This window comes from Doryrhamphus excisus, linkage group LG17 (genome assembly GCF_037039965.1).
Source record: "Doryrhamphus excisus strain RoL-2023G ecotype Guam linkage group LG17, RoL_Dexc_Guam_v1.1, whole genome shotgun sequence".
Classification (NCBI taxonomy): Eukaryota; Metazoa; Chordata; class Actinopteri; order Syngnathiformes; family Syngnathidae; genus Doryrhamphus; species Doryrhamphus excisus.
This window is the reverse complement of record NC_136373.1, coordinates 1,057,225-1,069,907: the sequence shown is the minus strand read 5'-3', so window position 1 is coordinate 1,069,907 and position 12,683 is coordinate 1,057,225. Positions and strand designations below refer to the sequence as shown.

The 12,683-nt window shown below is 38.3% G+C and overlaps 2 protein-coding genes across 2 annotated transcripts; one reads left to right on the top strand and one right to left on the bottom strand.

The window, feature by feature from the left end:
• Positions 1 to 205: 205 nt before the first annotated feature.
• Positions 206 to 3,093, bottom strand: copz1 (COPI coat complex subunit zeta 1). The gene is made up of 9 exons (XM_058084184.2): positions 2,935 to 3,093; positions 2,483 to 2,551; positions 2,248 to 2,329; positions 2,065 to 2,156; positions 1,928 to 1,983; positions 1,772 to 1,849; positions 1,640 to 1,691; positions 931 to 969; positions 206 to 697 (listed from the first exon to the last, which is right to left on the bottom strand). The coding sequence occupies exons 1-9, from the start codon at positions 2,968 to 2,970 to the stop codon at positions 650 to 652; spliced, it is 552 nt and encodes a 183-aa protein (XP_057940167.2). The 5' UTR covers positions 2,971 to 3,093; the 3' UTR covers positions 206 to 649.
• A 3,679-nt stretch (positions 3,094 to 6,772) lies between these two features.
• Positions 6,773 to 12,648, top strand: nfe2 (nuclear factor, erythroid 2). Its single transcript, XM_058085803.2, has 4 exons — positions 6,773 to 6,866; positions 7,567 to 7,645; positions 7,732 to 7,839; positions 11,382 to 12,648. The coding sequence occupies exons 2-4, from the start codon at positions 7,598 to 7,600 to the stop codon at positions 12,570 to 12,572; spliced, it is 1,347 nt and encodes a 448-aa protein (XP_057941786.2). The 5' UTR covers positions 6,773 to 6,866; positions 7,567 to 7,597; the 3' UTR covers positions 12,573 to 12,648.
• Positions 12,649 to 12,683: the final 35 nt, after the last annotated feature.

The following is a 12,683-nucleotide window of genomic DNA, read 5'->3' as shown; positions in this document are numbered from 1 at the left end:
ATGGAGCCCTTGCTTTCTTCAAGTCATTAAGCCAGTAGTGATGTGGGCATCCATCATTTCAATCAGTGCTATGCAGGTTGAAATGTTAGCTCTGTATGTTAGCTCTTATGATGCTTGGTATCACACATCCCAACCGTGAAGGACAAAAGCTACGATGAGCTAAGCTCCATACATGTAAATCATTACACAAAGAAATCGTGTCGTGCAAATTGTTACACCACATCAACAAATTTATTAAAATCGTCTGACGGTGGGGAAAAAGGCAAGGCAAAATAAACCTTGGTTAACATCAAAGTACACGTTAGGATCATGAATGCAAAATCATTACAAAATCATAATGGCAAGACGATGCTGCACGAAAGAAAAAAAGCATGGAATGCTGTCATGAGGTTTACGAGGTGTCGTGAAGAGATACATGAAACACCAACGTGAGCGCTGGAATGTACAGTAGACCTTATTTTACCCCCTGCTGATCTGAATGTCACACGAGTGCAAGACTGCACTAAAAGGTTGGGAAATGGAAGGAAATGGAAGGAAATGGAAGGAAATGGAAGGAAAGGAGCAATGACGCTGAATCTGTCAGCTGGGATTGCAGGACAGCAAAAGGAAGATCTGGATCAGTGCTGTACAGCGGCTCTTCCGGAGCAGACTATCGGAGAAGCGACCACTTGATCTGCTCCTTGGCGGACTGAAGAACCTGGGAAGGAACCAGTCATAAAAACAAAATATTGTATTGTTTGCTTATGAGTTATAACATTATACTGTAAGATAGTCAACCCTGTATACAGTATATAACCAACATGACTTACAGTTACATTTATACCTGTATGAACAATCCTATATGGTCATGCAGTATTACATTATATATTACTCCCACATCAAACATGGATTCATATGCAGTGTATCAATACGGAGGAAAATCCCACCAACCTGTGTGACAGTCTGCTCAGTCAAAGGCACATCATCTGCCTGAAGAAATAAGGAAGTTCATGGTCAGACATCTTCACACAACGTAAAGCAGGAATACAGGCTAAATACAGTAGCATAACAGTACAATCGTAGCATAACTACAACTTTTCTGACCCATAACTGTAGTTAGAATGTTAAAACGATAGCACACGATAGTGTGACCAATTACACTGGAGTGGGCGTTCCAGGAGGCGGGCCGTGGGTGGAATTAATTCAAACAGACCGTTTTGGTACCAAGGAAATAAAAAAGGTGAAGATTCTGGAAGATCTAGAAAGCTTTCTGTGCAGGTTATTGTGTGTAGCTGCTCTATAGGAAACCACAACTCAATACAAAGGGGCCAAAAATGAGCATGACGGGTCCCCTTTAAAGAGATACTAACATTTCAACACGGGTATATTTTAATAATGTCCCACTGTTGTGTCATCCATCCACGACCATCATGTCGTGTTTCAGGAGGATAATGCACGGCCCCCATGTTGCGAGGATCTGTGCACAATCCTCAGAGAGATGCAGCAGATGCAGCATTGTGCAGTCTTCTACTCTGACTAAAACAGTGTGCCCCTAGTGGACAATTTAGGGATAGCTTTATGTATTTTTTACCCACTTTGATTCTGATGTAGAATGTTTATATTAAAAAAAAAAAAAGATAGGGGAGGAGAAGGTGCTTACTCTGAGGGCCACACGATGTACAACTTGCTGGGGGTCACTCTCTAGGATCACCCTGCAGGGGGCAGCAGAGCAAACCTCAACACACAATCATCATTTTAGCTTTGAGAGATTCACCCATCACTTTTAACTTGCCCTCCATCTACGATTTCATCCACAGCGAGGAAGAGCCCTTCCATGTTCTCCAACAAAGCTCTACGTTCAACATTCTTTCTGCAAGGAAAGAAAGAAAAGTTTTTGTTCTGAAAAACATATGGGAAATAAAATGTCAAAATATGTACAAGCACGTACCTCAGCATCTGGCTCAGGGAGTCAAAAAGGCAGTTGAGAACAGCCATAAGCATAAGCTGTTGAGGAGAAAGGCTTGGATTAAACAGCATAAATTTGGTAGAAATATAATTCCAATACTAAAAAAACAAAAATCTTACCTCATTTTCATGTGAACTTCCAATGACATAAAAGAAAAGGTCTATATTGCTCTTGTAAACAACAGTCAGGCCTTCCAGTAACGCTATCTCACCTAATGAAACACATTTGCATAAAATATGACATTTTTAAGGACACAAAAAAACATTTTCAACAATGAATTCAATTATTGTGACATCTCTTACTGTCAGTCCTGTGTGTTTTGTTGAATATGTTCTTCTCAAATGCTGTCTGTTCCTTCACTGTGGGGTATGTGTCATCATAATACTGTAGATAAATATAATTAGAAAAAGGCACTCTTTTCCAGTATAACATCTACTCTAACTTCTTTAATATTTAGAGTAGAGACAGACATTCAGATATAATTAATCACATACATGGGACTACAAATTTAAAAACATTGCATTTACTGTAGCATACTTTGGCATAAAGTCTTTCTCCGTCGTTGTCCAGAATGAGAATGGCCTTTACAGTGTACAAAGATGGTTCCTGTTTAAAAATAAACACATTGTTACTTTACATACATTGTTACATTTGTTTTCTATGACATATTACCGTTAACCACAATAACGAAAACACATTATTAGCCAGAAATCGTGATAGCGACTGATGCCTTATTTGATTAAAAAAACAGTCAAGTCTACACTTTAAATGACAGCTGACTGTTGAACGCCGAGTAAAAAGTGAGCTACTAGCTACCTTACGAAAAGGGGCTAGGAGTAGCTAGTTAGCTAACATAACACAAGGCAACGAGCTCGTCATAGCAAACAATCTCGACTCACTGTGTTTAGTCTATTAGTATATAGTGTAGTTAATAACCGATACTAAAGTTTACGCAAATACGTTTCAAGCGAATATGTGCAGAACTTTACCAATATGGGAGTATGCATCTTGTTTCTTGTTAGCATAACGATGTAGCCGCTGTCTTGGTAGCCGCCGAGCAGGTAGCCGGAAACCACGTAATACGGGAAGTGAATGCGGCTTTTTCCTATTGGCTGGCACGGCTTCCTATCAGAAGAAAGGGGGAGGGAATTAAAGGCAAAGAAACTGAGGCTGTGGCCGTGTTTGAATCCGGGGTCTGCATCCTACTCGGCCAATCGCCTACCGGGATCTTTGTAGGCCAGACGTTCGGAGGCTCCTCCCCCAGCCGAGAACCAGCCGGATTTATCCTTACTCACACTTCCTGGTTGTGTCACGTGTTCTCATGTTTACACTGACGTCCTGACGGAATGACGTATCCCTTTAATCGAGACAGTAGAGGGAATGTTATCCTGCTACAAATGTATCTAAACAGGGGTGACACGTGACTAAAAATAGTTTTAACCAAATAATAAAAAAAGATTTAAAATGTAAAAATATTAAACGACAGTTTCAGTGGTTAGCATGTAGGCAACGCAGTCACATGACCGAGAAGACCTGGGTTCGAATCTCTGTTTTGGCATCTCCGTGTGGAGTTTGCATGTTCTCCCCGTACTTGCGTGGGTTTTCTCCGGGTTATTTTGTATCTTGCTTTTACCCATCTTTTTTTTCCAGCTCCCTCCTACATTCAACCAACTCCTACTTCTGGGAAGCAACTGGGAAAACCAGGCCAGTGGGGTTTTCCCTCTATCTCAACTATAAATGGCATCACTCTTTTGTCTTACTGTACGCTATTTTCATCTTGGAGTTTAAAATACAAAAAACATGCATTTATGTTGTGCTAAAGCCTGATCATTGAATCATTGTTTTTATTATTATCAGTTTAGCCTTCCCTTAATTATGGTCCTATCATTAAAAGGTCACTTTCATTAGTTTTCTTGTTACTGAATATAATATAAAATGTAGAATTAAGTCAGTCTTGTGTTTGCCAGCACAACCACAACAATGCGTGTTAGTTCCCTTCCTTCGAATCAAGTGTTCATTTTATCAGCGTTAAGCAGAGCTTCCGGTAAACGAACATCCTCCTTTCCTTCGAGTATCTCTTCCACCGAGCATCCTTTGACATTTATCAACAAGCACATGTTTAGTACTACTAAAATAATTACACCCTCCTTAAAATGGTTTCATGTATTACAGGTATTAGTGGTATGCAGTCAGGGCCAGCAAAGCCTTCTGTGCTGGCCTAACCAACTAAAAGCAGATGCAAGTCTGTCACAGATGATGCGTATAATTAATGATTAAAATATTGATTAAATAATAATAATAAAATATAATAATAATTATTTTACAGGCAAAATGACATAAACTCTATCATTATCCAAATACTTTTGTCGATATTTGCATCTGGATTCATAGATAAGATGACTCAACCGACCATCAAAAAATAATGACGAAATCCTGCACTTGTTGCAAAACATTATCTCGATGGAAACATCTTGAAGTAAAGCCAGGCTTTGGTGTAACCTTTGCTAAATTATTTGTCCGTGTTCCTCATTTTCTGTTATTTGAGCGGTGATGTGTGAAAAAAAAAAAAAACATACTTGACAAATATTCTCAGAAATAAAATAGAAATGTTCGGTTGCTGGAGCCTATCCCAGCTACGATATTTCTCCGAAGTAGGTTATTTCCAATAACCTCTTTGTATTTTTTCTCAGCATTGTGTTGCACATAAAGAAAAAGGCTGACAGGCCAAAGAGAAAAATCAGGGATGCACAAAACTAATTGAAGCAAACAAACAAAAAAAAAATGTACATAGCCATTGACAGTAACTATGTCCATATCCAAAACCAAAATGTGGTCAAAGTAATAACGTGGTTGTGGTTGTGGAGGTTGAGTCAGGGGCTTGGTGCTAGGAAAGCTGGGAAGTCCTTGCTGGAAGTGCTTGGGAAGTCCCTTTCTTGATTCCGGGTAGAGGTTCACCTTTCTTGACTCTGTCAGCTCCCTACAGAGCAATAAATGATAAATATAAAATAATCTTAAATAAGTACACGGTACAATGGTGCTTCGTTAGAGGCGAGTACCACTACATTTTATATTTAATAAGTATGTGTATTTAGTGCTTAGAGGAAAACTGCACACTTTTGGGGGAATTTTGCCCATCATCCTCACACGTCTCTCTCCTTTCTGTGCGTTCTAAAGATATAAAAAGACATAAAAAGAGACTACCAACAAACACCAACTGCCGCCATAAAACCTCCAACAATGTTTTATGTTTACTTAACGCAGTACATATAATACAGTCGACACATTTGTACATGTTTATATACATGAACACATACACAGATATACCAGTACATGTGTACATATACACCTCGCAGTACATATGTACTTTCTCACATTTATCACAGTTAGTCATTGTTTATTAATATTTTTATTACTACTAATACCACTAATATGTATGTGTTTCACTTCAGTTTTTATCAAATTATTATTATATTAATATATAATATATGATATATTATTATATATTATTTATTAAGATATATTATTTAATTAAGATATTAAATTGCTGATGTTGTCCTGCTTGTTTTTGTTCTTTTGTTATTGTCGATATTATTATTAGATTATTATATAATAATATTATATATATATCATATAATATATTAATATATATTATTATATAATAATATTATATTATTATGGCTGTTGATATTATTTAAGATATTCATTTGCTGATGTAGTCCTGCTTGTTTTTGTTCTTTTGTTATTGTTGATATTATTATTAGATTATTATATAATAATATTATATATATATCATATAATATATTAATATATATTATTATATAATAATATTATATTATTATGGCTGTTGACATTATTTAAGATATTCATTTGCTGATGTAGTCCTGCTTGTTTTTGTTCTTTTGTTATTGTCGATATTATTATTATTATATAAAATAATGAAATAATAAAATAAAATAATAAAATAAAATAAAATAATATAAAATAATATAAAATAAAATAATGTTATATATATATTATATATGTTTTTGTTCTTTTGTTATTGTCGATGCAATTGTTAATGTTGCCCCCGCAGTGCTGCCTCTGTTTTCTTTTCTCTTCTTTTCTATCCCCTCCTGCTCCAAATTTTCATAGCAAGAAAACAATAGAAAACAAAAAGTGTCAAGCCAACAAGAAGGTTTGGACATATATATCATATCATTTGAGAGTCGGGGCGATATTTCCTTAGTTTGAATGAAGGATTCTAACGGTTGCTATGCAAGACTTGCTCTCCTCCATTCACCCCGTCCTCCTCTCTCTCTCTCTCTCTCACTCTCTCTCTCTCGCTTGGTGCTTTCTCTGCCAGGTAGAAGAACAATGTGCTCTTTCTTACCTGTAGCAGGGTGTACATTCCATTTGTTCTCAAGTCCCAATCACCCACCCATCCACCCATCCACCCCCCCCCTGCTGTCATGCCACTTGTGACTCCAGGTGCTCCACATAACAAAAAACCTTCCGCTCTTGTATGGTTTGTCCCAGACAAGGACAAAAGCCAGACTTCTTTTGTCATCATATTAGTAGATGTTTGTTGTTTTGTTTTTTTTTTTGTGGGGGGATTTGTAAATCTATCTTGAGTGCAGAGCGGTTGCATCATTGACATCTGGTGCGTGCCAGACCGGTGGTTTGTGGTTGTTTTGCGGGCAAAAGGGAAATTTGGAGGTTGGGGCGCAAGTGTGCTATTAAGGATGGGAAGAACTGCTTTACAGGAAGGTTGCCTTCGAGCGCTCGGAGCCATCCCATTCACGCCGGGCGGCGGTTGGATGCGCAGCAGAGAGAGACAGACAGTTGCGTAGGAAATAGCGCCTCGAGGGGTCCGCACGCTTTGCGTTTGTGTGTAAAAACCAAACCAGCTCCACTTGTTGAAGATACAGAGGATGTTTCTCAGGTATGTTGATTCGTACTTCTTTTTTATTAGCGTGTAAAATCACATATTCAGGTATTAAATCTTTGTTGTAAAAAAAACACATGTTAGATTTATTTATGAAAATGTTTTGCAATTGATTATTTTTCTCACTAATGTCAATTTCTGTATGAATTAAATTATTGTAATTAATTTAAATGGTCATGCAAACAATTAAACTAGCATTTAGTGTTGGAAATCATAAAGGAGTCAATGACCCGTAAAGTGCTATGCATTACTTACTGTAATTTATATAAAACTATTCAATTGTCAGCCTGAATATATTAAAAAATGAAATATGTAATGTAACGGCTGTAGCCTACAGAAAACACCAGCCAACTATTTTTGTTGAATTACAAATTCCTCAATAAAAACACATTTTTATACATGTATATAATTCAAAACATCAACTTATTATGCAGTTTTGTCTTCATGTAATACATTTTTTTGTCCAGATTGCAAATAATTACCAATAACGTACATAAATAGGACACAACGAATTGCAAAGTCCTCCATGAGACTGTTTCCCTGCAGATTGTCTTATCACTGCTTGGCATAGCAGAGCTGATGGGCGGAGTCAACCGTAGTTGGACTCTTCATACGATCTAAAAACATTCTGACTTCAGTAAAACTGTGAAAAGAGAGTGTTATTATGAAATATTTCATAATAACTTTGCTTAACAAGGTCGCACAAGTGCAGCAAGAGCCCGTCCTAAATGTGTTCCACAGCCAACTACGTTCTCCAAGCAAGGACAAGTAACGAAGTAAGGATGTGGATTTAAAAAAAAAAAAAACAAAGTGTTTTACTGAGTGATTAATTATTTTTTTATTATTATTTTTTTTTAATAAGGTGTCTGGCAGGTTGTCATCTCATTTCCACGGCGGTAGACCTCATGGCATACAGGACCCAGACATGGACATGGCCTGGCAGGAACTAATGGCCATATCTGAGCTGCAGGTACCATTTTTATCAATCATTATCAATTCATTCATTTCCATGATCCTAATTTGGAACATAGGATCTGTTTTCTATGCCGCTAATCCTCAGTAGGGTCGTGGTTGTGCTTTGTTCAGCAGTGGTTTTCATCCCGGAATTTGTTTTTGACGAGTATATTTCTTACGGTGGAGTCATAAACACCGATAGAGCTAAATTTATTCTCATGTTATGTTTTAATTTGTGGGGGGGGGCGGGTAATTGTGTTCACTTGTGTTGTCATTGATTAATTTTTGAATGTGTTTTCATGATCTGACAACATTATAGTTGGCCAAAAATACAAAAAATAAAAAAAGAAATCAGGATGGGGGCAAACACTTTTTTAAACCATTGTACACTCAAAAAATTAATGTTTAGCCTCAACAAAAAAAAATCAACGCAACAGTTTCCATTAGTTTTTCTTAGTTATGACAACTTAATTTGTAATTGCTCATTTTAAGTAATGCTTACTGAATAATTGTTGTCATGGGGACAAGTTTTTAAGGTCGTAACTCAAAAAAAAAAAATATGTTAAGTCAACTGACTTAATCATTTTATTCAAAGTAGTTTAATTTGTTGTCTACTTAATTATAACAACAATGCACACAGCTTTCTACAAAGTTTGCACTCACAAACCCATATTTCAAAACAATGACACATTTAATAAATGTAAATCTGATTGCATCTCATTGCATTTACATGATGATAAATAAAGAATTTACTTACTACTTTGATTCCTCTCTGAGCATCAGAGCACCAATGGGGGGGGGGGCAGCTGCACATGTGAATGAACAAAATATACATATATTAGGTTTTAATATATTTATTATTCATATTCCAGGTATTCCTAAAAAAATACCTGTTTTTTGCTATCATATCAAATTTTTAACTTACCTTTTATACATTTTAAGAAATCTTTGTTTTTGTATTACTACCCCAACCTTCCATAAGTGGGTCAAAAATGACCCGGTCAGGTTGTTTTCTTGAAATATCTTTGTAATTAAAATTTTTCATCATTTCATATTCCAGGTATTCCTAAAAAAAAACATGTTTTTGCTATCATATCACATTTTTAACTTACCTTTTATACATTAAAAAAAAATTAGTTTTTGTGTTACTACCCCAACCTTCCATAAGTGGGTCAAAAATGACCTGCATGCATTTTCTATGGAATCCAATAGGAACCTTTGATTCTTATCAACTCCTAAATATAATACTAAATATCATACAAGGGATTATTCCTAACCAAAATGGCAAAATTGGCATAAAAAGGCATTGATTCTAGTATGGGTGATTTTTGACCCACTTATGGAAGAGTGAAGGGTCCAGTCACTCGTGCATCTAAGGGTTAAAAACAAGCACGGCTACATACAGTGAAGAAAATAAGTATTTGAACACCCTGCTATTTTGCTATTTCTCCCACTTAGAAATCATGGAGGGGTCTGAAATTTTCATCGTAGGTGCATGTCCACTGTGAGAGAGATAAACTAAAAAGAAAAATCCAGAAATCACAATGCATGATTTTTTAACAATTTATTTGTGTGATACAGCTGCAAATAAGTATTTGAACACCTGAGAAAATGAATGTTAATATTTGGTACAGTAGCCTTTGTTTGCTATTACAGAGGTCAAACGTTTCCTGTAGTTTTTCACCAGGTTTGCACACACTGCAGGAGGGATCTTGGCCCACTCCTCCACACAGATCTTCTCTAGATCAGTCAGGTTTCTGGGCTGTCGCTGAGAAACACGGAGTTTGAGCTCCCTCCAAAGATTTTCGATTGGGTTCAGGTCTGGAGACTGGCTGGGCCATGCTAGAACCTTGATATGCTTCTTACGGAGCCACTCCTTGGTTTTCCTGGCTGTGTGCTTCGGGTCGTTGTCGTGTTGGAAGACCCAGCCACGACCCATCTTCAATGCTCTGACAGAGGGAAGGAGGTTGTTCCCCAAAATCTCACAATACACGGCCCCAGTCATCCTCTCTTTAATGCAGTGCACTCGTCCTGTCCCATGTGCAGAAAAACACCCCCAAAGCATGATGCTACCACCCCCATGCTTCACAGTAGGGATGGTGTTCTTCGGATTGTACTCTTCATTCTTCTTCCTCCAAACACGCTTATTGGAATTATGACCAAAAAGTTCTATTTTGGTCTCATCTGACCATAAAACTTTCTCCCATGACTCCTCTGTATCATCCAAGTGGTCATATGCAAACTTAAGACGGGCCTTGACATGTGCTGGTTTAAGCAGGGGAACCTTTCGTGCCATGCATGATTTCACATCATGACGTCTTAGTGTATTACCTACAGTAACCTTGGAAACGGTGGTCCCAGCTCTTTTCAGGTCATTGACCAAGTCCTGTCGTGTAGTTCTGGGCTGATTCCTCACCTTTCTTAGAATCATTGAGACCCCACGAGGTGATATCTTGCATGGGGCTCCACTCCGATTGAGATTGACCGTCATGTTTAGCTTCTTCCATTTTCTAATGATAGCTCCAACAGTGGACCTTTTTTCACCAAGCTGCTTGGTAATTGCTCCGTAGCCCTTTCCAGCCTTGTGGAGGTGTACAATTTTGTCTCTGGTGTCTTTGGACAGCTCTTTGGTCTTCGCCATGTTACAAGTTAAAGTCTTACTGATTGTATGGGGTGGACAGGTGTCTTTATGCAGCTAACGACCTCAAACAGGTGCATCTGATTCAGGATGATACATGGAGTGCAGGTGGACTTCTAATGGGCAGACTAACAGGTCTTTCAGGGTCAGAATTCTAGATGATACACAGGTGTTCAAATACTTATTTGCAGCTGTATCACACAAATAAATTGTTAAAAAATCATGCATTGTGATTTCTGGATTTTTCTTTTTAGTTTATCTCTCTCACAGTGGACATGCACCTACGATGAAAATTTCAGACCCCTCCATGATTTCTAAGTGGGAGAAATAGCAAAATAGCAGGGTGTTCAAATACTTATTTTCTTCACTGTATGTGAATGAACAAAATATATATTTTTTAGACGGCTAAACTAGCTCAAGGGAAGAATACAACCAATATGTGGTAAGAGTGCTATAGAAGCTGGCAGTCACATGGTTAAACAAGTTAAATTTGACTTATCTCAATGAAAGTCTACTGTGACTAAATTAAACCCATCACTTGAGTAGAAAAATTAGAAATAAATATTTACTCACCATGAAATGTTGCTTCAGTCTCTTGCACCATCTTGGAGATCGAACTTAAAATAGAAAGGTTAATTTTGAGAAAAATTATGTTACCAACAATAAAATTTGAGTTTATATGAATATGCTAAATTAAGTTCATGTAATAACCAATATTATTATTTGAACTTAACTTGAAAAAAATAAAGTTAGCAACTTGGAAAGTTTATCTAAAGTTTACATTGCATTTATGTATTAAATTACTTTAATAGTATGTTAAGTGTATGTATTTATGTAAACAACCATTCAATGTACAGTATATGACTAATGATGTTCATTGATTAAGACAAGTCATTCATCGGAATGCCTTGTTGTTGCAGGGGTTGGAGACATCTCCTGGTGAGAGCTCATATGAAGCAACACAATACCCGAGCACGGAGCCAATGGTTCCGTTAGCCGTATACGGGACGCTCCACTCACACGCCGAGCTCGTTCCTTCCGGATATGAGAGCACGGTGCACACGTACGACGGAGGTTACACCGAGGAGGCCTGCCACCGCACACAGGATCTGTACGCCCAATCTGGACCTCAGCTCAACCAGAACTTGTCGCCCATGTCGTCTCAACCTCATCACTTACTCGCAGAACGTATGAGTTCGTCTTGTATAAGTCAAGCGGACAAAAGGCCCAATGGTAGCCTTACTCAAGCTCCGGGGGGTCGCCGCATGATGTGGACCTTACATGGAAAAAGTTCCCATGCTTGTTCAGTTGATGATATGGAATCAGACTCCGGTTTGTCTCTAGGGTCCAGTCCACCTTTAGCTTCACCTGAAAATGCTACCACTGTGGCACCGAGTTATATGTCCATGTCACGTTCAGACCAAGAAATCTCAGAGAGATTACATAACTACCCGACAGAGTACCAGAATCAGGCCGACTCTTATTTACACACGGGAGAACAGCCGTCTTATTTCACCGCTCAGCCAAGTTCCATCCATTCTCAGACGGTGAAACCTCAGTCTTTAGCTGACTTTTACAGCTCTGGACCGCCCACTGGTGGCGGCTGGGAACACACGGTGCATGCAAAACCTCCAGGAAGTCTACAACCAGCACCAGCAAGCAGAGACGAGCGGCGAGCCATGGCGTTGAAGATCCCCTTCCCCGTAGATAAGATCATCAATCTGCCAGTTGACGACTTCAACGAATTAGTGACGCAGTGCACCCTGACCGACGCCCAACTTGTACTCATTAAGGACATCAGGCGAAGGGGCAAGAATAAAGTGGCAGCGCAAAACTGCCGTAAGCGCAAACTGGACAGCATAAATCACCTGGAACGAGAGCTGGGTCAGCTGCAGGCCCAGAAGGAGAGTCTGGTCCAGGAGAGGTTGGAGTTCCAGCACAGCTTGGCTTACATTAAGCACCACCTGACCGACCTGTACGCCCACGTATTCGCTCACCTGAGGGATGAGACTGGACAACCGTATTCAATAGATGAGTACTACTTACAGCAGACGCAGGACGGCAAAATATACTTAGTGCCTCAAAAAGTGCAGAAGAGAGAACAATGCTGAAATATGTACATTAGATATGTGAAAATATTGTGCCGACCTTTTTTTTTTATTTTTTTTGTGCCGACCTTTTTTTCAATTTTTTTTAGTGCCGACCTTTTTTTTTTTTTTTTT

Coding starts and splice junctions, on each gene's coding strand:
- copz1 (XM_058084184.2), bottom strand. CDS start 2,970: ATGCTAACAAGAAACAAGATGCATACTCCCATATTG. Junction 2,157..2,247: donor CAAAACACACAGGACTGACA/GTAAGAGATGTC, acceptor GTGTTTCATTAG/GTGAGATAGCGTTACTGGAA. Junction 1,850..1,927: donor TCCCTGAGCCAGATGCTGAG/GTACGTGCTTGT, acceptor CTTTCCTTGCAG/AAAGAATGTTGAACGTAGAG.
- nfe2 (XM_058085803.2), top strand. CDS start 7,598: ATGTGTTCCACAGCCAACTACGTTCTCCAAGCAAGGACAAGTAACGAA. Junction 7,646..7,731: donor AAGCAAGGACAAGTAACGAA/GTAAGGATGTGG, acceptor TTTTTTAATAAG/GTGTCTGGCAGGTTGTCATC. Junction 7,840..11,381: donor TGGCCATATCTGAGCTGCAG/GTACCATTTTTA, acceptor TTGTTGTTGCAG/GGGTTGGAGACATCTCCTGG.